The sequence below is a fragment of the Trichosurus vulpecula genome, chromosome 5, assembly GCF_011100635.1.
Source record: "Trichosurus vulpecula isolate mTriVul1 chromosome 5, mTriVul1.pri, whole genome shotgun sequence".
NCBI classification, from domain to species: domain Eukaryota; kingdom Metazoa; phylum Chordata; class Mammalia; order Diprotodontia; family Phalangeridae; genus Trichosurus; species Trichosurus vulpecula.
The window spans coordinates 52,244,173-52,265,394 of NC_050577.1; the positions used below are offsets into that span (position 1 = coordinate 52,244,173).

The window sequence follows — 21,222 nt, forward strand, 5'->3', positions numbered from 1 at the left end:
AAGATTCAGGAACAAACTTATTAAATTTATTCCTTAGGGATATGCTTTTAGACCATTATCATTCAATGCAATAAAACAATGAGGCTGTATAAATGAATCAGACTGACATGTCAACTACTGTTAATGTCAGAGAGATGGGCTAATTCTAGAAGAAGTATGGAAAATTTGAGTGATATAGGCAGTTGTGGCTCAAAGCATAGCTAAAAGTGTCTGTGATCATTTAGAGCACAGGTTCTTAACCTAGGAACCATGAACTTGGTTTTAAAAAAATAATTTGAGAACTATATTTCAATATAATTGGTTTTCCCCAGAATCCTATTTATTTGATTTTATGCATTTAAAAATATCATTCTGAGAAGAGGTCTATGGGTCTCAGACTGCTAAAAAAAACTTCCATGGCACAAGAAAAGGTTAAGAACCCCTGTCTTAAAGGGAGGTTGTTAAAAATGCTTTTAAAAATGCCTCTCCAACTTTTGCTTATCTTACCCTATTTCCTTCAGCAACTAACGCTTATTAGTCTCCTTTTCACTGACAAAATTCATGAATGAGTTTAGAGTTTGGAACCAGAATAGAGTTTGACTCCATTCCGTCATTTGACCTTCTTCCTTAATTCTTAGAAGTTTGACCCATGCCTCTACTGTAATTGCAACTTTAAAAATCATCAAAAATGTCCTATTTCTTTCAAAAGTCCAATGACCCTTTCCCCATTCTCATTCCTGTTGACATCCCTACTGTAATCTGGAATATTCTCAAGTAAATGAATCACGCATGGCCAGAAATCTTCCATACCACATTCACCTGGAAAAAGGAATGTTGATACTGAAACATTTGCAATAAGACATTTCCACTTTGATATTTTGCTGTCACCACAACTCTTTATGTCTGAAGTGTATGTCACTGCTTTTCTTTACAAAGTACATCTTCCTCAATCATTTCCCATCGATGTGTTAAAGACACCATTCTCAAAGTTACCCAGATTCAATGGCTTATTATCATCTCTGATGTAACCCTCTCCTTCAGTTTAGATGGCAGTCTCCAAAATAAAAGGCACAGCTCCTTAAGGGAATATGACTTGAACCCAAAAGCTGTGTTATCAACAGCTGGAGAGTAGGAAGATGATTTGCATCTTACCCTCCCCACAATAGCCAATCACGGACTTGAACTGAATACAACCATAGCACTCCCTTTACCCGCTCCTTCACTCTACCCATGTATATCCCTTGGCTCCTCAGGGAATATATAACCTAACTACAATCCAGGCACCTGAATCACCTGAAGAGGCAAAATTCCTCACCCTACACCCAGCATTCCAGCTCCCTGACCTTCCTGCCCAGATTACTTAGTGGCTTCTACAGAGGACCTTTAGCAAACTGCCCTATAAAATAATGTTAGATAAGGCACTGCCCCACATCTATCACTTTTCTTCAAATTATTATAGGCATTAGACATGATCAGGTGTGAGTGGGTTGTGATCTCCATTGTAACTGTTTTAACAGTACAACCAATTCTTCTTTCTAACTTCTCTACTTATGTTGAAGCACCCCCAATCCTTTCAATCTCTCAGGTTCTCAACCTCTATCCTTGACTTTTCACTCAAGTGAAATTGCCTTCTTCAAAGGTGCCAGTGATCTCTGAATTGTCAAATCTGATGGCCTTTTCTCAATTCTTACTCTTCTTGACCTCTTTCCAACAATTATACTGCTGTTCACCCTCTCTTCCTGGATGCTTACTCTGTCTCTCAAAATATTTCACACATTAATCCCTTTTCTATTTTTACTGTCACCTCCTAGCCCAGAATCTTATCACTTCAGTCCTGAATTATCAAACAAATTCTTGGCTGGCATTCCATTCTCTAGTTTTTCTCCATTCCAATCCTTTCTCTCCCAGGATAATTTTCCAAAATATTGTTTTCTCACATCATTCCATCACTCAAAAGCTTTCGAGGGTTCTTCATTGCCAAGAAGATAATATCCCAATCATTCCAAGTGACTGCCTAGGCTCTCCACTCTCTACCCTCTTCTGACTCATCTAACCTTATTTCCTAACCATTTACAACATAAATCCTCAGTTTCAACTCCTCACATCCCTTTAACAAATTATATTCGTTCCCTCCTTTTCAATGATATTCCCCTTCCTGTGATGCCCATGTCCTACACTATCTTATGTTCCCTTCATGACACTGAGAAGTAGAAAAGTAAGTAAATAAATAAAAGCCACATTTGTATTCAGGGACCCTGAATGGCAAACAAGTGTCTGCTATTAATTACTTGTGTGACCTTGGACAAATCACATAATCTCTGCAGACCTCATTTTCCTCATCTATAAAATTAGAGACCTGAACTAAATAATTTCCAAGGTCCCTCCTATTCTGAGATCACCACTAAACACTGCCCAATTACTCTAGTCCACATCAATTTCTTTTCTCTAAAGTTCTATTATACTTTCTATCTGAATCACGTAGTAAAGAACTTGATTAAATACAGATTTGTATTGCTATTTAGGGCAGCTAGATGGTGCAGTGGATACAGATCTGGTAGAGTTAAGAAAACCAGAGTTCAAATATGGCCATGGACACATACTAGCTGTGTGACCCTGGATGAGTCACTGAACCCTGTTTGCCTCAGTTTCTTCATCTGTAAAATGAGCTAGAGAAGGAAATGGCAAACTACTCCAGTATCTTTGCTAAAAAAAAGAAATCCCAAATGGAGTCAAAGAATCAGAAACAACTGAACAACAACAAAAAATGTTTTTTATCCACATTTATTTTTATTCATACATACATACATATCTTCTTAGTTGAAATATACATATATATAAAATATACTACAAATGTATATATTATATAATTATATTTATATAATTATACATATATTATATATTTACATATATATATTTACATATTACAAATTACATATTACAAATTACATATTACAAATTACATATTACAAATATATACATATATTTACATATATTATATATACATCTGTACATATATACACACATGTGTACACATATGTATACATACATACCTAGGATGTAGGCTTCTCAAAAGGAAGGATTGTATCTCATAATTAACCCACAGTATTTCATATAGTGTTTTATCTCACCATGATAGGCCTGAAGTCAAACTAAAGTCCGTAGGTAAGAAATGCAACAACACTCCTCAGTGAGGTCAGCAAGGGCCTGCCATGTGTGAAGGAAGAAAAGAAGGGCCCATTGACAACAGAGGAGCAAAGGCAAAAAGAATCTTCATCACTGATCCACAGTTCAAAACTACCATCAACCAATCAAGAGAAAAGAGAAGGCCCTCTAACCTGAGCCAAGAAATCTAAATAGAAGCGATAAATATCAGAAAACACATCAGAGCAGCGGTGTCAGGGGAAATGTCTAAGCTCCCAGAGGAGCATGACAAATTTTAAATATAACCTGAATTATTAAGATTTTCTTCATCGCTTCCTTAATTCTACACAATCAACAAAACAATAAATGAAGTCCTGAATTGTATTTGCCCATTTCTAAGTTAAAAATGTTCATACTGCAAATTTAACCATCAAGCTCTCAAAAGCCCATTAGAATCAGCTCCAACACACCCCTGATTTAGGGAAAATTAAGGTCCAGGTGCAAATTCATGACATATCAACACCAAAGAGATAAGCAAAATCAGACTTCTACTTCACATTCCAAACCCCACCCTCTCTTCTGCACAACACTCACAGGAGTTCTTTTTAAAAACCAGGCCAATAACCAAGTCAAGAAGCATATGATTGATATGATTGCATAATCATTGATTTAGCATTGGATGAGACCCCTAAGTTTATCTAGTCTAACCCTGTCTTTTCATAGACAAGGATAGTGATGCTCAGAGGAATTGTAACTCGTCCATGTCACCAGCTATTAAGCAGGACAGATAAAATGAGAACTCCAAATCCAGTAAGCTTTATGCTCTACCATGTTACCTACTATTCTTGTGCATGATTTTCTAAGACCTTCCAAAATGCCTTCATTCTGACTTTTTAGCTTTATTCAATGTTGTTCATTATACCTGGAATGTCCTCTCCTCTTTACTAAAACTATTCAAATTCTCTTCATCTCTCAAAGCCTTTTAAAGTCCCAACCATTCTATGAATTCTTCCCTGAGACTTCTAGACCTCATGGATTCATTATATTGGACGCTGGTTTCCAGAGGGTCTCAGGGACCTTCACTTTACCCTGCACTATATACCATTTTTATCAATAACTTGGATAAAAGCATCAAAGGAACTAGTAAAGCTTAGCCTAAAGAGCAGAAGGCTTTGCGGGAAGGGTATGGGGAGATTGAGAACTTTATACACATCTATGAAGAGCTGCCATATACAAGAGGGTTTAAATTTGTTCTTCTTGGTACCAATTAGTAGACATTAAAAACGAGTCACGGTTAACCAACTTAGCCAAGTAGAAGGAAGAACAACCTAGAAGCTTAAGAGCTATTCAAATGAGAAATGGACTTCTTTAGTAGGCAGTAACTTAATTGGAGTAGGAAATGGCAAACCACTCCGGTATGTTTGCTAAGAAAACCCCGTGGTTACTGAACCCCAATTTCCATGAGGTGGACACAAGTAAATGACTGAACAACAACAAATTTCTCTTTTTTGTGGGATTTATCTTTTTCACTATAAAGCAATCATGGCATAGAAGGGATACGTCTCCCAGATTAGGTTGAACTAGATGGCCCCTGACGTCCCTTCCAACTCTGAAACCCGATGAAATATCAGTGACTCTCTCCCTTTATCCATTTCTGAACCAGCTCAACATTTATATTGACCCACCTAAGTTAGCCAACAATAACTGTAATAATAGAGACTTATAAAGGACCTCACAAATTATCTAGTCAAATGCTTTCATTTTATATATAAGCAAGCTGAGGCCCACCTAGGCTAGATAGCTTGCTTGAGGTCACAGATTCATAGGTCTAGAGCTAAAGAGTTCTCACAGGTCATCTAGTCCAATACTCTTTTACAAATTGAGGAAACAGGCTGGGGGACATTAGGGGACTTGTCCATGATGACAGAGGTAGTCAATATCAGAGGGGATTTGAATCCATAGCCCATGACTCCAAATTCACCATTGCTTCTATCATACAATGCTTTTACTGTTGTTCAATCCTTGAGTCATGTCCGACTCTTTGTGACCCCATTTGGGGTTTTCTTGGCAGAGATATTGGAGTGGTTTAACATCTCCTTTCCAACTATACCATACTACTTCTCCTATAATTACAGGAAAATATTGAAAGTTCCTAAGACACTTTGTATACATCATCTTCTTTGCTCCTCCCAGCTAACCCTTATTATTGTATAACAGGGTTTTTCTTATCTTTCTTACTCTAACATAAGCCTCTTGAGGACAGAAAATCCGTCTTTTCCAATTAACCTCCCTAGACCTCAGGAGGATGAAAAAACTGTATGTTTATTAACCGACTGATTACATTACATAGTATAACAGATGTAATCTGGACTATTTACACGCACTAATTGCAAATTTTAGAATAGTACATAATCTCATTTACATAGCATATTAAGTTTTAGCACTTTACATTTAACAAAGTGTTTTCCCCACAATGACCTTGTGAAGGAGGTAGGATAAATATTATTTTCCCTACTTTATGGACTGGGAAACTGAGGCCTAGAGTGGTAAAATGATTAACCTAGGGTCACATGGAAGATGGGTTTTGAATTCAACTCAAAATTCAGCAATTTTATTGAGGATTTTTTTAAATTGTAAAGAAATTGTGCTAAGGGGTGTGTGTGTGTGTGTGTGTGTGTGTGTGTGTGTACAGAAAGCACTTTCTCCATATACCAAGGAAGGGAAAAAAAGCCATCCAAAATTAAATTAATTTGTGTGAATGTCACCTGACATAGCACATGCCAAGTGTGTTAAGGAGTCATATCTTGTTATAGCAATGCCGTCTGTCCAAGAGGCAGAAAATAGACTTGGTAACAAAGAAAAAATAAACATAATTAGGAGCTCAGTGGTTATTTTGTGTTTTTCAAAACTCCTTTTATACTTTTGCTGAAGCATTTGAAGTTTCAAGGGCTTTTTATAGCACACAATGAAGAATTCTAAAACCAGGCTTCAAACCAGCTACCCAGGGGAATCCACATTCTTGGCAACAAAAGCAGTAGGGAAAACAAATAAACAGAAAAACCCATTGTGTCCATGTTCAGTTGGGGAAATTAAGATCCCTAGCTCAGACCACCATCACCTCTTGTCTATCACCTTCCAATGTGGCTTCTTGCTTCTAGGATGCCCTCTTTCCAATCCACCCTTTCTACACTCAGCTGCCAAATGAATACATATGTCAAGTACTTAAAAAGTTTTGGCAGCTCCCCATTGCCTCTAGGTTAAAAGACAGACCCTTCTGGACACTGCGTCTGGCCTCTAAAACCTTTCATAGTCAGTCAGGGTCTAGCTTCTATTTACTCATGAGCTTTTTGGATCAGCCCAAATGGTCTATTTCATCTTCCATCTCTGGGATGTTGCATCTCTCATCTCCATATTTTGGCACAAGCTGCCCCTGCCATGACTGGGGTCCTCTGCCTGCTCACCTCCAGGTCATGGTATCCATAGTTCCTTTCAAAACTCAGGTCATGTCAACTCATACATTATGTCTTTCCTGACTCCAGTCCTGGCCCCCATTCCCTCTTGAAACTATTTCGCATTATTTTATATATGCTTTGTTTTTACCTCTCTCTGCACATTTCAAAATTTGCAAAGCACCTTACAGACATTATCTCAATCCCCCACCCCAAACCTTATAGATATGTTTATTTACCTCCATTTTACAGGTTTGTTACAAAAAAAGAGTATGCAAAGAAACAAGAAGTAGGCAAAGTCATTGGTCATATGTTAGTTCCCAACTGAGTGAAGACTAGAGCTATTTATGACCCATTATCTCCACTTAGAGCTTAATGGTGGTGACCTTCTCACTCACACTTTTTGCTTTCCCCTCTCTGGTTTAGAGGGAAAAATACAAATGGGAAAGCGTTTTTGGCTTGGTTTTTGGCAGCTGTTTTGTTGAATGGGAAGAGATGGTGAGATGTAACTGGATGATACAGGATTCCATCAAGTAAAGAGCTGGCTAGCATTCACCTTGCTCGAGAGTCAACTTGAGATGTTTTACTTTTAGTTCCAGTTTGAGGATCTCTCATTGGACAATACAACATCCTAGTGAATAGAGAGCAGGCTGGTCTGGTCTATGGTAATCAGAGATAGCCAGATTGTTGAGCTTTTAAGTTCACTGCCTTAAAGTGAACTATTATCCAAATCAAGAGTGTCTCAATCTCCTCTTAAGAGTGATTGCAAATTGAAAGAATCTGTAAATTGGTGTTGCTTTGAGAGATGAGGCTCTGCCCAAGTGTGAAAAGCAGAAGAGAAAACAAGCAGACAAGCCGTAAACCAATGAGGAGCTTTGCATTGTGCAAATGTTCCCAAATGGACCAAAAATATCAAAAACTATAGTTCAACCCTAAACATTTGGGTTTTCTTTCTTCTTGTTCTTCCCTGCTCACTTTCCCTCACAAATACTGAGTGGACTGATGAGAGAATGTGACCCTATTTCCAGTGTTTTATATTTTGATTTTAATATATTTATTTGTTATGGTCTCCTTTGGGGGTCCTTGACTGGCAAGGACCTGTCTTGGTACACGATGAATGAGGCGAGAGTCAAGATGGAAGCAACTCCAATTTATTGGGGGAGATCATCCCTTCTTATAGGGTTTGCAACGCATGATTATAAGCAAGGGGCCAATGATTATGACGATGATAGCATGGGAAAGAACAGAAATGTTTCGGTACAGGTATCCTCATGGGCATGGGAATAATCAGGCGTGTTACAATACAGGCAGCATCTCGTGCTGTATCAGAGCTACATGGACTACGTGAGACATGAGGCAAGATGTCCCAGTAAAGTATCAAAAGATGTCCTAGTAAAGTAACAAGGCACTGCATTAGGTAATGGTTCAGAAGCATTAGGCAATGGCCAACTGGGTCTCTCCTTCGCGGCTCATGTCTCCCTCGTGGACAGGCTCTGCCTGCAGGTATAGGTAGACCATAGGGGCTTCCCAAGGGTGGAGGCCCTTCCTCCGGGCGCCATGTTGTTCCACTCCTACTAAGCCTGTCTGGTTTACCCAGGAAACAGGCCAAGTGCTAGTGGTCCCACCAACCCCAGGGTCAGCACCAACCACTTACATTTATTATTCCTGAATTTACTTCAACATGGAGGTACTTAGAATGTTACTCTTCTTTCAACTTATTGCTATGTAGATGGTTATGTTTCAGATTGAAAAGCATTATCATTATTATGAGTGGTTGGTTTATATAAATGGCTGCACATTAGGTCGGGCGTGGGTGGCAGTGAATAGGTTGAGAGTCACAACACTGAGTAGCAAAGCGTGTGTGTGTGTGTAAACACACACACACACACACACACACACACACAAAACAGGGTTACCCCAAGGACCCTGAGATAACTTGAGTGTAACCTTCTCTAGAAATTTAGATTACCATTGTGTATCAGCAAGTACCCTAGCACACCCAGGATGGCCTGCTAGCACGGGTTCCTTGATCTGCTTTTCTAAAGGAAAGACAGCTTCAAAAGGGTTAATAATCTTATTTTAATTAAAGATATGTAAGTGAAGAAGGTTAAGGTCATTCACTAGTTCAGGGGAAAAGTCAGCACCCTGAACATGGAGAGAATACAAGCAGAGACAAATTAGCACAGAGATCCAATAGACAGGGCTCCAACTGTCTTAACAAGAGTAATACATCACCAGCCCAGGGAAGCACCAACATCTAGGTTCACAAAGCTGGGGGCTCCTTAACAATGGCTACCCAGAGTCTTGTCTGGCCAAATCACAAAGACCTCACATAAGCATCCTTCCCATGAGTGAACACCAAAGCAAAATCTCACCTCAGAATATATATATATATATATATATATATATATATATATATATATACATACATACATACATATATATATACATATATATATGTATACATATATATATATATACATACATACATATATATATATATATATACATATATATATATATATATATAATGCTAATAGGCTCAGAGCCAGAAGGCATCAAAACCCTCGTGACTCAGTGCCTAATTAGTTTTGTGTTCCTAATTAGTTGTGTGTTCCACACACCATAAAGTGTGAAAGCCTTCCTGCAAGGAAGTCGCCCCATAAGCAAGCTTCCCCTAAGCAAGTTTCCTCTTAGGCAAGTTCCACCCCCAGTGGGCTCTATGTGACACAAGATGGATCATTGCTACAAACTGGGTTGGAGCTCAAAGCAGCAAGACATCTGTGGTTGAAATACCTATGTATCTTTACACCTGGGAACACGGCCCCTGTTCCAAGAAATGAAGGGGAAATATGTGGTCACAGAGGCGTATTAATGGAGGGGGGAAGATCTTATATTCCATTAACCCTACACATTGTGAAAGCAGTTGGAATGTGGGAGTCAGCCCAGAGAGTGAGTAGGTATGTACACACTAACGTAAGAAGCATGAGGCAACATAGTGTGGGTTTAGACATACCATACAGGTGTTAAATGAAGTGAATTTGAACATAACATGCTGCTCACAGCACCAGCTTCTTCTTTTTGCTCTAAAACATAATTCCTAGATGTTTGTGAAAAATGAATACACTTTCTGAAGCCCATTTCTTTCTGTAACTAGCAAGTCCACCTTTTCTGACACTCTGTTTAAATCTATAATTTCCTTATTATTTATCCTTTTGTGAATTTTGTCAAGTTCTAAAGGAGAAACATTAAATTCCCCTACTATTAATACATTAATGTCTAGGAATATTTTTGCATTTCAGTTAGACTTTCAAGTATTAATTTGTTACAACATTCCTTGTATAAAGGTATAATATTGATACTGTTTCATTACTTGTGGGGCTTTCAAACCTAATGGAAAATGGTTTTCCCATTTGCCTTTTCTTTCTGGATGTGGTTTGTATTTCTGTTTTATCCAAAATCATGAGTGAATTAATGATTTCTTAGATTCAGCTGAAATATAAAACATTCTAGGTCCTCACTTTAAATCCATATATGCTCCTTATACTTTAGGTATATTCCATATCATTGGGTTATTCTAATCCATCCTGCAACTCTTTGTTCATTACAGGATAGCCTCATTTAACATTTGTCATTATATTAAGCTTTGTTTTCATCAGCACAAGGTATAGCAAGTCTTCAGTTGCTTCTACCAATCTAAATCTAGTCTCAAAACAAAGACATACAATACTTTTCTCCTCTACTCACATCACAGAGCTTCCAGGATTCTCCCTTTTGCTGATGTATGTCCTCAATTTTCCTAACCTTACCTTGGTACCAGATAGGAATAATAAAGTTTAGGAACCATCTTCTCTCTATCCTACCCCACCCCCACACCTTTGTTTATTCTTCAGTTGTAGACACTGTATTCCAAATATAGTTATCCTCTCCTCCCCTCTATTCCACTTATGTGGATTTTCCCTTAACTAATAGTTTCTTTAATGTCAATTTTTCCATCAAAAAGATTTTCACTCACTGTAGCATACTATGAATCATCGCTTATTCCTTCCTTTGGTCTTGCTTACCGTGTTATGCATCTGATTTGTGGTCAGTTTACAAATCCAAGAGCACAATACACTGAGCTTTTTTATTTTTTTTAATTTGACTTTGGTGGGAAGCTGTTGAATTCTTTGATTAAAAGCCTTCACCTTTTTCTCATAGAGGAATATTTTCAGTTTTCCTGGATAGGCAATTTTGGGGTGATAGCTGATTTCCCTTGACTTTTCTTTTTAGCATGTTTTACACGTCTTCTCATTTCTGGTCATGAATGAGTAATCATGTGGAACTTGAATGAATCTTTTTTGATGTGTAACTTGTATCTTCATGTCTGCTGCTAAGGCTTTCTCTTTTCACTGAAGCTCTGGAGATTGTCAGCTACTTTTCCAGATGTTAAATGTAGGGTTCCTCTCTAATGTTGCCCTGTGGATAATACTGATCTGCACTTTGTCCACTGAATTCAGTATTGCCCAGAAATTTATTTTGTGTGATTTCCTGAAATACTGCAGTCATTATATCTGTTTCTTCACATTGGGAACAGTAGTCTTCAAATAGGTCAGTCCTCGAAATTTCTTGCTTCCATCTGTAGAGATCATAATCTTTTCAGGTATGCTTTTTTTGTTGACTTCATTTTCTTTTGCTATTTGATCTAGCACATTCTGGTTTTCTACCTGGTACAGTCTCTTACTTAGAGAAATGGCTGATTTGTTTAGAGAGACTGCTGATTGTTCCAAACAGTCAAGTCTCATGCTCATCTTTCTCTGCTCTCCTTCCAATGCTTTTACATCCATTTTTATCTGGGCCAGTTCTTCCCTCATTTCAACTACTGGGCTGATTAGCCACTCCAAATCTATTTGCTGTGGACTTGGATTTGATTCAAAGCATGTTTTGGTAAATGATGTTCGATTACTTTCTGTTCCTGGAGACTTCCCACTCTCCTTAATAGTATCATGTTTATAAGAAGCATCAAATCCCCCCACTCTTTTTGGCTCATTCATTTCTTCAGTCATTTTTTTTTTCATTTTTCTCAGGGGTGATTTTTATCAATTAGGACATCACTCTTGTTTCCTTGTCACTCTTTTAATCTCATGTGTTGCCTTGGCTGTGTTTTTGAGATGACAAAAGGGAACTGGACTGTACATGACCACTCACTCAGCTGTTTTGTCAGAACTGCTCCTTCCTCTTGGGTTGTTTCTATGGCGATATCATTCATTAGCTTCCTGGGGCTTGGAATACAGGGGACATAATAATGAGCCCCACCCCCATTATGCTTTAGACATAACAACTAACTGGTCTTGAAAAGTGGGGCAACAATATTGACATGTAGACTTTCTGATAAGATGATTGGATCTCCTTGACTCAAAACTGGGTTGTTCCTTCAAAAGAGACAGTACACGTGCAATGGCCTTCATATCTGGCATATAAGTCTAAATTCAGAAGCAACAGTTTTTCCTTTTAGCGTCAGAGGACTCAAAAGTTGATGACAGAGGCACTGAAAGAGGGAAGGTGATATGATCCAATATATCTGAAATAGTGGGAATAACATAGAAGGGTTTCATGTCTAGTGGAGTTATCATGTCTTCCTTTCTGTCCTCTCTCCCTTCATTTTCTAACAAGCAGAACAAGCTCCTACAGTAAATGACCTTCTGTCCTCGTCTTTAGGTCTAGAAAGTAAAGAAAAAACCTTTTGGTCACAGGCTCACATCCTTGGGAAATTTATCAACTCCTCAGTCTCACACATACCATATAGCCAATCCATTATCAAATCTTGTTTCTACCTTCAGATCTGTCCCCTTCTCTCCACTAGCATGACCACCATTTTTGCTAGGTCCTCATCACCTCTCAACTGGATTACTGCAACAGTCTTCTACCTGGCATCCCTAGCACAAGTCTCTTCCCCCATCCTCCAGTCAAATACAAAAAAAAAAGATTTTCAGAAAAATTTAATTAATTCTAGTGTCTCCCTATTGCCTCCAGGATCAAATATAGAGTCGGTTTGTTTGTCACATAAAGTAAACTCCTCTCATTATACTCTTTGATCCAGCTACAATGGCCTACTTGTTAATCCTATCACATGACATTACATCTCCTGAGTCTGTGCCTTCTCTTTTCCTCCCACAGCTGGAATGCTCTGTCCCTCTTACTTCTGACCTTGGCTTTGCTGCCTTCAAAAATCAGCTCGAAACCTACCTTGCTTGCCTTCTGTAGGAGGCACCTCTTGATTCCCTTAACTGCTAATGCCTTCCTCTCTCAGACTACTTCCCATCTACTCTTCATATTTCCAATATACAATTAGTAATTTACATGTTGTTTCCCCCATTACAATCTGAGTTCCTTGAGGGCATGGACTTTTCAACTTTCCATTGGTATCTCCTGTACTTAGGTTAGTGTCTGATACATAACAAGTACTTAATAAATGTTTGTTGACTGACTGTGAGTCTCTTCATCCCCTGACTTTGGCTCTCCTCTCCTTCTCTAAACATGTGAAGATCAAACCACATCTAGAACAGATACTAACTAGTGATCTGTATCTATCCTATTTTCCAGAAAGTTTACATGTTGGTTTCTTTAAGCTTCAGAATAGTATCTTCAGCAAATCAAAGTTATTTTCAGTGATTCTGAATGTTTATGTTGAGTTAGAGATATTCCTCAAAGTGTATTTACAAATTATTATTAACTATTATCACCCCTCCTCTGAGGAAAAAATGGTTGTTCATTCTAGAAGCATTGGTCAAGGCCAGACTGCTAAAATCCATTGTCTAGAAATGTAGTTTTCAAGTTTCATGATGGCATGTTTGCTGCGGTCCTGGATAATGGATGATGCTCTTGTGCCTTCCCAGTCACCAATGAAGTGAAGCAGAGCTGTGTGCTTGCTCCCATGCTTTTTAGCATGACATTTTCAGCAATGCTGTCAGATATCTTCAATGAGGACCAAAAGGGTGTTAGGTCAGCTACCATACTGATGGTAAATTATTTAACTTGAAAAGGCTACAAGCCAAGACCAAAGCAGAGGGAGTACTGGTGCACGGTTTTGTTTGCAGATGATTGTACACTCAATGCAGCCTCTGAAGTTGAGATGCAACAAAGCATTTTCTGCCACTTCTATTAATTTCAGTCCGACAATTAACACCAAGACAACATAGGTTCTCCACCAGCCAGCACCACATCCATATGGGGAACCATTGGTCACAGCAAATGGAGAAATATTGAATGCTGTGGATAAGTTCACTTACCTTGGCAGTACCATGCATGTACAAATAAATGATGAGGTTGATGCATGCATTGCCAAAACTAGCTTGATGTTTAGGAGGTTCCAAAGGAAAATATGAGAGAGAAGAGGTATGATACTGCTTACCACATTGAAGGTCTACAGAGCCAGTGTGCTGACCTCATTGCTGTATGCCTATGAAACCTGGACATTATACCAGTGACATTGCAGGGAACTGAATCTCTTCTGTTTGAATTGTATTTGGAAGATTCTGAAGATTACATGGCAAGATAAGGTACTGGGCACTGAGGTCCTTTCCCGAGCTAAATTGTGAAGCATTTAAAGTCTACTGCAGAGAGTGCAATTCTGATGGGTTGGCCATGTTGTTTGAATGCCAAAAGTGTTTGCCTAAAATACTATTTTACAGAGAACTCACACAAGAGAAAGTATATGAGGACATTCAAGTTCTCTCTGAAGAATTTTGGACTTTATTGCATGAGGCGGGAGATACTGGCAAAGGACTGCCCAGCATGGCGTGCCCAACATCAAAGAAGGTGCCATGAGCCATGAGTAAAGCTGAATTACAGTAGCTCAAAAGAAACACAAGATGTGCAAATTTAGAGATATCTCCAGTCCGAACGTTCATACAGACTATTTGTGCCTGACCTGTGGTATAGCATTCTGAGCTCATACTGGTCTGATCAGCCACAGATGGACACACTGTACCTTGGCTCCAACATAATGATGTCATTTTGGTCCTCTTTGAGAATGAAGGACAACAACCAACCAAAAAGAGATCATTTGCATTCCCACATTTCAAATGAAGTGGTGGTGTTTTTAAACAAATATGTTTCACTCAATTTAAACTTTTCTAGTCAGAGCCTTCAGTAAAATGCTACCAGATACCAAACCAATGTTATCACCTAGAAGAGAGGTTAGAGTGATATAAGCCCAGAAGATATAATTATGGCTGATGATCACATTCCTCACGGACTGTTACCTATACCAGTGAAATCACTGGTGGGGAGAGGAGATGGGAGAGTATTCATTCTATAAATATGAGCTGTGGTTATGATAAGGTGACCACACATACTTACAGTGAGTTTGGGTCATAAATGCTGATAATATTATTTTGAAATGACATGGCTTTGCATGGAAGACTAACAAGAGACCTACAAATTATGCACTTTAAAATAGCTGGGGAGTGGGAAAGGGATAGAATAAGCATTTATTAAGTGCCTAGTACATACCAACACTGTGCTACACATTAACACATTTGATTTTAAAAATAACCCTGACAACTAGGTACTATTATTTTCAATTTAAAGTTGACAAAACTCAATCAGTGGTTAAGTGATTTTCCCAGGGACATAAATCTAGCGATTATGTGCAGCAAGATTTGAACTTAGGTCTTACCAATTCTACTCCCGGTACTCTGCCAATGACACCAGAACCTGCCTCTTGTTGGCTTTAGGTGATTCAATAGGATGAGATTCTTGGAATGGCCAAAGCAGAAGAGGAATTATTTCCTGGGTAGGAAGCCATAGGCAAACAGTGAAAACTCCAAAATACAAAGGGTGCTGGCAGGAGACCATAACCACTAGAGTTACCAATTGATGGAAACCACATTAGCTGATCAGAGAGGATGACTCAGCCCTGCCCTTCTCAGGTACTCATATTGTAGGTCTCCTCCTCACCAACAAAGAGTCTACAACTCACTCTAACTTGAATCACTACAATAGCTCTATAGCCTTTCATTTCCACTGAATACTCAAGGACTAGATTGGAAATCTTGAACCTGCTGCCACATGAAGAATAACTCACAATACTTCCTGTTTCAAGATCAAATTTCGAGTCAAAAGAGACCAGAGAAGCCAACTAATTTAAATTTTTAACAGCTGAGGAAACTGAGGCCCTGAGAGGTTATGATTTGTCCAAAGCTAAGCAGGCATGACTTTGAAGCCAGCTGCTCTGAATCCAAATCTCCAGCAATCTTTCCAGAGCCTCAGCCATTCATCATCTTTAAATTTCCAGTGGGACTCTGCCCAGGCCTCTGGCACTAGGAGCTCCTTAGGAATAAGCCTCAGAAACCAATCCAAACCAAGAAGCCAGTGCATGTACTACACACAGTGTTATCTTCCCAGTTTGTATTGTCTGCTACTTTGGGTTGAGAAAATGGGCACAGTGCAGAATGTGAGCTCTGATAGGCTCTGGGGATCTGACCAATGTGTATTTATACTCTGAGATGCCTGACTCAATGTCTCTTCTATTCTAAGGTTTTAGAGAAAATAAGTTGATTCCCCATCCTTTTATCATCAGAGAACTCTTTAACAAGGGAAAGCTCCTGTTCCAGATTAAATGAAATAATGTTTATAACATGTTTAGAACAGTGCTAGTATGTAGTAGTTACTATATAAATGCATATTCCCTTCCCTTCCTACCCCTCCTTCAGCCAAGCCCCAGGTTGGGGATATTTCCCATTCTCACCCACTATTGATTTTTGCCTCCTCTGTTTTCCCTCTTTCCTGTGCTCTGTGTACACCCCTTCCCTTGCGCCTTCTGGAATCCTGTTCTAGCTTTCAAAACTTCCCTTCCCCTTCTTTCTCCTGCACATCTCCACATTCTTATATACACAGAAACCTAGATCTCTTGAGGAGACATCATCCTTATCTAAACCCATACTGTCCCTTCTTTTGTGCCTCCATTGGATAAGGAAGAATAATGGGTAGAGTCTTTGAAGGAACAATCTCTCTTTTAAAATTCATTATAACTATATCACTGTGCTCAGTTATTGTTAGAGGCATCTACCAGCCCCAAAAGAAGGCATTCTTACACATTTCTTAAGATAGTCAGTAATTGGCCCTCAGTTACCTCATCAGTGGAAGTTATCGACATAACATGGAACACATTACTTGTCTTTTGACATATTATATCTCCCAGTAGAATATACACATCTTAAGGGCAGGGAATGTTTTTCATCTTTGTCTTTGTATTCTCAAGATGAAGCAAAGAACCTTGCACGGTAGTAGGTGATTAACAAATGCTTGTTAATTTAACCTAGATAACCTAGATGGCAGGAATCCAAAAACCAAACCAAAGAAATCCAGATACAAAAAGGACACTTTGGCAATAATTAGGTTAAAGAATTTAATCAGATTTTTTTTCCTAGGGAGCAGGAATATATATGAAAACAAAACCTAACAATTTGATGCATATAAAAAATTTAAAACCAATATATGTAGAGTTCAAATGAGAGGAAGATAAGAGCTACTTCAGGAGAGTCTTTTAAAAAGCAAAAGTTATGATAATCAGAATCTTGGATAAGGCAACAACAAAAAATGATAATGCCAAAAGAGATAAATGTGGAAATTACATTATGCTCAAAGGCAACACAAACATTGAAACTTTTAACTGTACATAGACCAAGTGGTGCAGCAGTTAATTTCATAAAATCTAGGTGGATTAAAAAACTATATGACTACTAACCCAAAAATAAATAGCAGACTTTAATAGTCCTATCGCAGAGCCAGGTAAATCCAAAAGAAAGATAAAAGAGAAGAAAAATTTAGAATTGCACATATTATTGAAAAAAATTGCCTAGTCTAGATGGGAATCTTAATACACATTTTTCAGCATCTGATGGTATTGTTGCAAAAACTGATTCTGTGCTAAAGCATGAAGGTATCAAAAACAAATATAAAAAGGCAAATTTGATAAACATTCTTTATAGACTATAAAATAATACTAACAAAAATTAAGTGAAATGCGAGGAAAAGATGCAGATTAAAAGGTGACTAAATGATGATTTCCTGAATAATGAGTAAGTTGAGGAAAATATCATAGAAATAATAAATGATTTTATCATAGATAATGATAACACTAAAAAAAACAGTAAACAAAAAACAAAATACCAAATTTTGGGGGGCATAGCTAAAGTAGTTTTCAGAAAAGAAAATGTCTCCAAAATGTATTAATAAAATTTAAAAAGAGCCTCAGTAAATTGAGAAAATAATTTAAAAGACTAGAAAACAAATTAGCACTCCTAAAACATGAAATACTTAAAAATCTTGAAAATTCATCCAGAAATACAAAAATTTAGAAAATAAAAAGACCACTGAACTAAGAAACAAAATTGAGTGTTTTTGAAAGGCTCTCAAAGTTAATAAATCATTAGCCTGTCTGATCAGGGAAGAGCAAAATGAAACTATAAACATAAAAATGAATGCAGTAAATTCGCCATAGAGAGGACATAAAGAGAATCATCAGCAATTACTACAGTGAATTATTTGACAAGAAAAATTGATCATTAGAAGGAAATTAATGAACATCTCTTTAAAAAAATACAACCTCCAAAAATATAATAGAAACCTTAATCTATCCAATCTTAGATGCAAACCATAAATGAATTTCTGAAGGAAACAACTTCGGAATTCAGGGATTTATAAGAGAACCATACAAAACAGTTAAAGTTAATGCCTATATTATAATATTATAATAAACTATTTGCCAAAATACAGAAAGTACTCTAAACAAACTCTTTTATGAAACAAATATACATTTGATACTCAAAGAAGATAAAGAGGACAATGAGCCACTTTCACTAATGATTAGTGCTATAAAATATTGAAATTCTCACAAGAAAGCTAAAGAAATATAGTTAAAAAATAATGCGCCATGACAAATTTTTAGCCATACCAGAGGTGCAGAGATGGCCCAAAAAAAAATCAAAGTTTTTTTTTTTTCCATAATAGGAGCAGTGATCTTGGGCAAAACACACCACCCATTTATGTTAAACAAACAAAAAAAAACCTTAAAACAGTTTAAAAGTGGAAGGCCCCTTCTTAAATATTATTTTAAAAAGCAAATAGCTAAAACTAAGAATTATCACTTTCTGCAATGAAGAAACACCAAAAACTTTCTCATTGTCAGCATGTGACAAACAGTATCATGATGTCTGACCCACCAAACCCGCTTAACCAAAAGCTACCAACAAAGAAAAGAAATTCTTGTTTCCCTGCACCAACTGAGCATGAAACTGTTTGTGTATTTGTGTAGATGTGTACACACACACAACCCAACATTCATGGAAAGATTGATAGTGTAAATTCAGTACTGGCCCTTTAAAACTTGCTGGAATTTCTCATCAACTGAATGGTCCACCAATATATGGAATGGAATCTAAGATCAACCAGCAATACTTTGGGATGCTGGCAGTTGGAGGTAAGTGGAAGGGTAAGTTGAGTCTAAGTAAAATATCTAGCAGAAACAAATTGAAGAAGCTTGCCTGAAGGTGTATGAGAATAAAGACAGAAATGAACAACAAGGGGAAGAAGGGAAGAATTTTTAAGAGAATAAATTAAGGATTTATCAAACACCACTAAGTACTTAGAAGGGGAAAAACAGATAAAAAGCAGTCATTTCAGGAATTACAGTGATGGTGACCAGTAACAAAAGTTAGAGTCTCAGTTATCCTATCATTCCATAATAAGAATTCAGTAACATAATTTGGTTTTAACGTCCTGGACCAAAGATTAAAAATCAGATGGTCCACCATCATCGGCAAAGATAAGTCTGCTGAAAGCATCTGTACTTGCAAAGGTGGCTATTCTCACTCTTTAGGATATAGTCTACAGCTCACATAATTCCTCAGCTGATTCCAAAGCCCCAAGAGAGAATTTTGCAAGATGACTAGATACGAAAAATTAAAAAGGTCAAGCTAATATTGCTCTTGATTGTAGCCATATCTGCTCCCCTTGGATTCTTTTAGAAATTATTCCCTTCAACTTATTCCTGAACTCCTACGCAGAGTAGTGGGTTGTGACAGTTTATCAAACTACTACTCTTTGTAGTTGATGAATTAGCCTATATCAGATGCCTACTACATGCCAGGCACTATGCTAAGCACTTAGGATACAAAGAAAGGCAAAAAACAGTCCCTGTTCTCAAGGAAATCACAGGCTAATGGGAGAAACAATCTGCAAAAAAACACTATGTACAAAAAAGATATATGCAGGATAAATTGAGAGTAATCACAGAAGGTAGGCATTAAGATTGAAGAGGACCGGGCAAGGCTTTTCACAGAAGTCCCATCTATTTTAGTTTCCTCTCATTTATCAAGTAATCGTTTGTCATTATAGTTAAAATTCTTACTATGTAACAATCTTGATAAAATATCTGGAGCTCTGTGGCTCCTTGTCTTTTTGTCAGACAGGGACAAACCTGAGTCCTTAACTGAGAAGCTAACCTGACAAGATGAATGTCGAAAGGAAAAAGACATCACGGGCACAGAGTGAAGGCTATTGGGACTATGTTGGTTTCTCTGGGATCCAGCGTGGGACCCTCCGCGGATCCCAGCTTGGGCCCCCCCGCGGGTCCCGTGGGGTCCAACATAGCCTCCAACATGGCTCTCGCGTTAGCTCATCACACCCTTTCCACCACCACCATCTAAAGCATGGAGGACGGCACGAGAAGATAATAATCCCACAAGTTCCACGAAAAAATTACCTATATTATCTGGAAGAGAAACGAAGACTACAATTCAAGAAATTTCTCCTCCACAGAATGTTTCTTGTGGCCAAGATATCCCCAAATGTGGAGAAGAAAAAAATTATTGAGTACTATGAGCAACTACACCAACATATACTCAAGTTTCACCAGGGAGAAAATGTTACTGGGATCATCCTTGTCTATCCTACAACCATTCTCCATGTCATTGAGAGCTCCACTGGGACTCTTTACCGAATTCTTCAAGACTACGTTTCTCACGAAGAAGACGAACCTAGATTTTTGCTCTGTGACCTTAAAATTCTAGTTATGTCTCATAACATTCCAACAAGACTCTTCATGCAATGGTACACTTCTGTGATTAATGTACCAGTGATGTACCTGGAAGATATCACACAATCGCAATCTAAAGATGAGGTGGTTACTGATTGCCTCACCCTGGTGCTCAAGCTTGGCATGTATCTTTCAAGGAATGTTAAAGTAGGCACTAAAGGACCAGGAGATAACCTGCACAGCCTTGTGCCTGAACTTCTCCTCCCTGAAGAAATCATAAAGTATCTATGTAGAGCTGAAGGCTTCCTGACCCCCGCAGAGTTTTTAAGAATGTATAACAAGCCTATTCATGTGACGTTGGATGCAGAAGTTGTGTGGCCTACCCCCACACCTCTTTAGGATGAAGATGTATTGCTTTTAGACTGTTTTAGTTCTCTCCAAGCATCGGCACATTGACATAGTATATAACATTATAACTAGGGCATTTTTAATTACTTGTAATAGAGTAATAGCTTATAACAGTCACCTATCCACTGATGTGGGTAAATAAATTCATATAACATAGCAAACTATATTTATTTCCTTTTTACTACCTGCATAATTTCCATGAAAAAATTTTGCAAAATATGTTAA

General features: G+C 37.9%; 2 protein-coding genes across 2 annotated transcripts in view; one reads left to right on the plus strand and one right to left on the minus strand.

Moving 5' to 3' along the window:
* The window catches only part of ZNF804B (zinc finger protein 804B), a 594,276-nt gene that overhangs the window by 522,846 nt on the left and 50,208 nt on the right, over positions 1-21,222 (minus strand). The window lies entirely within an intron of this gene.
* Positions 20,065-20,988, plus strand: TEX47 (testis expressed 47). Its single transcript, XM_036760259.1, has one exon. The coding sequence runs from the start codon at positions 20,065-20,067 to the stop codon at positions 20,986-20,988; it is 924 nt and encodes a 307-aa protein (XP_036616154.1).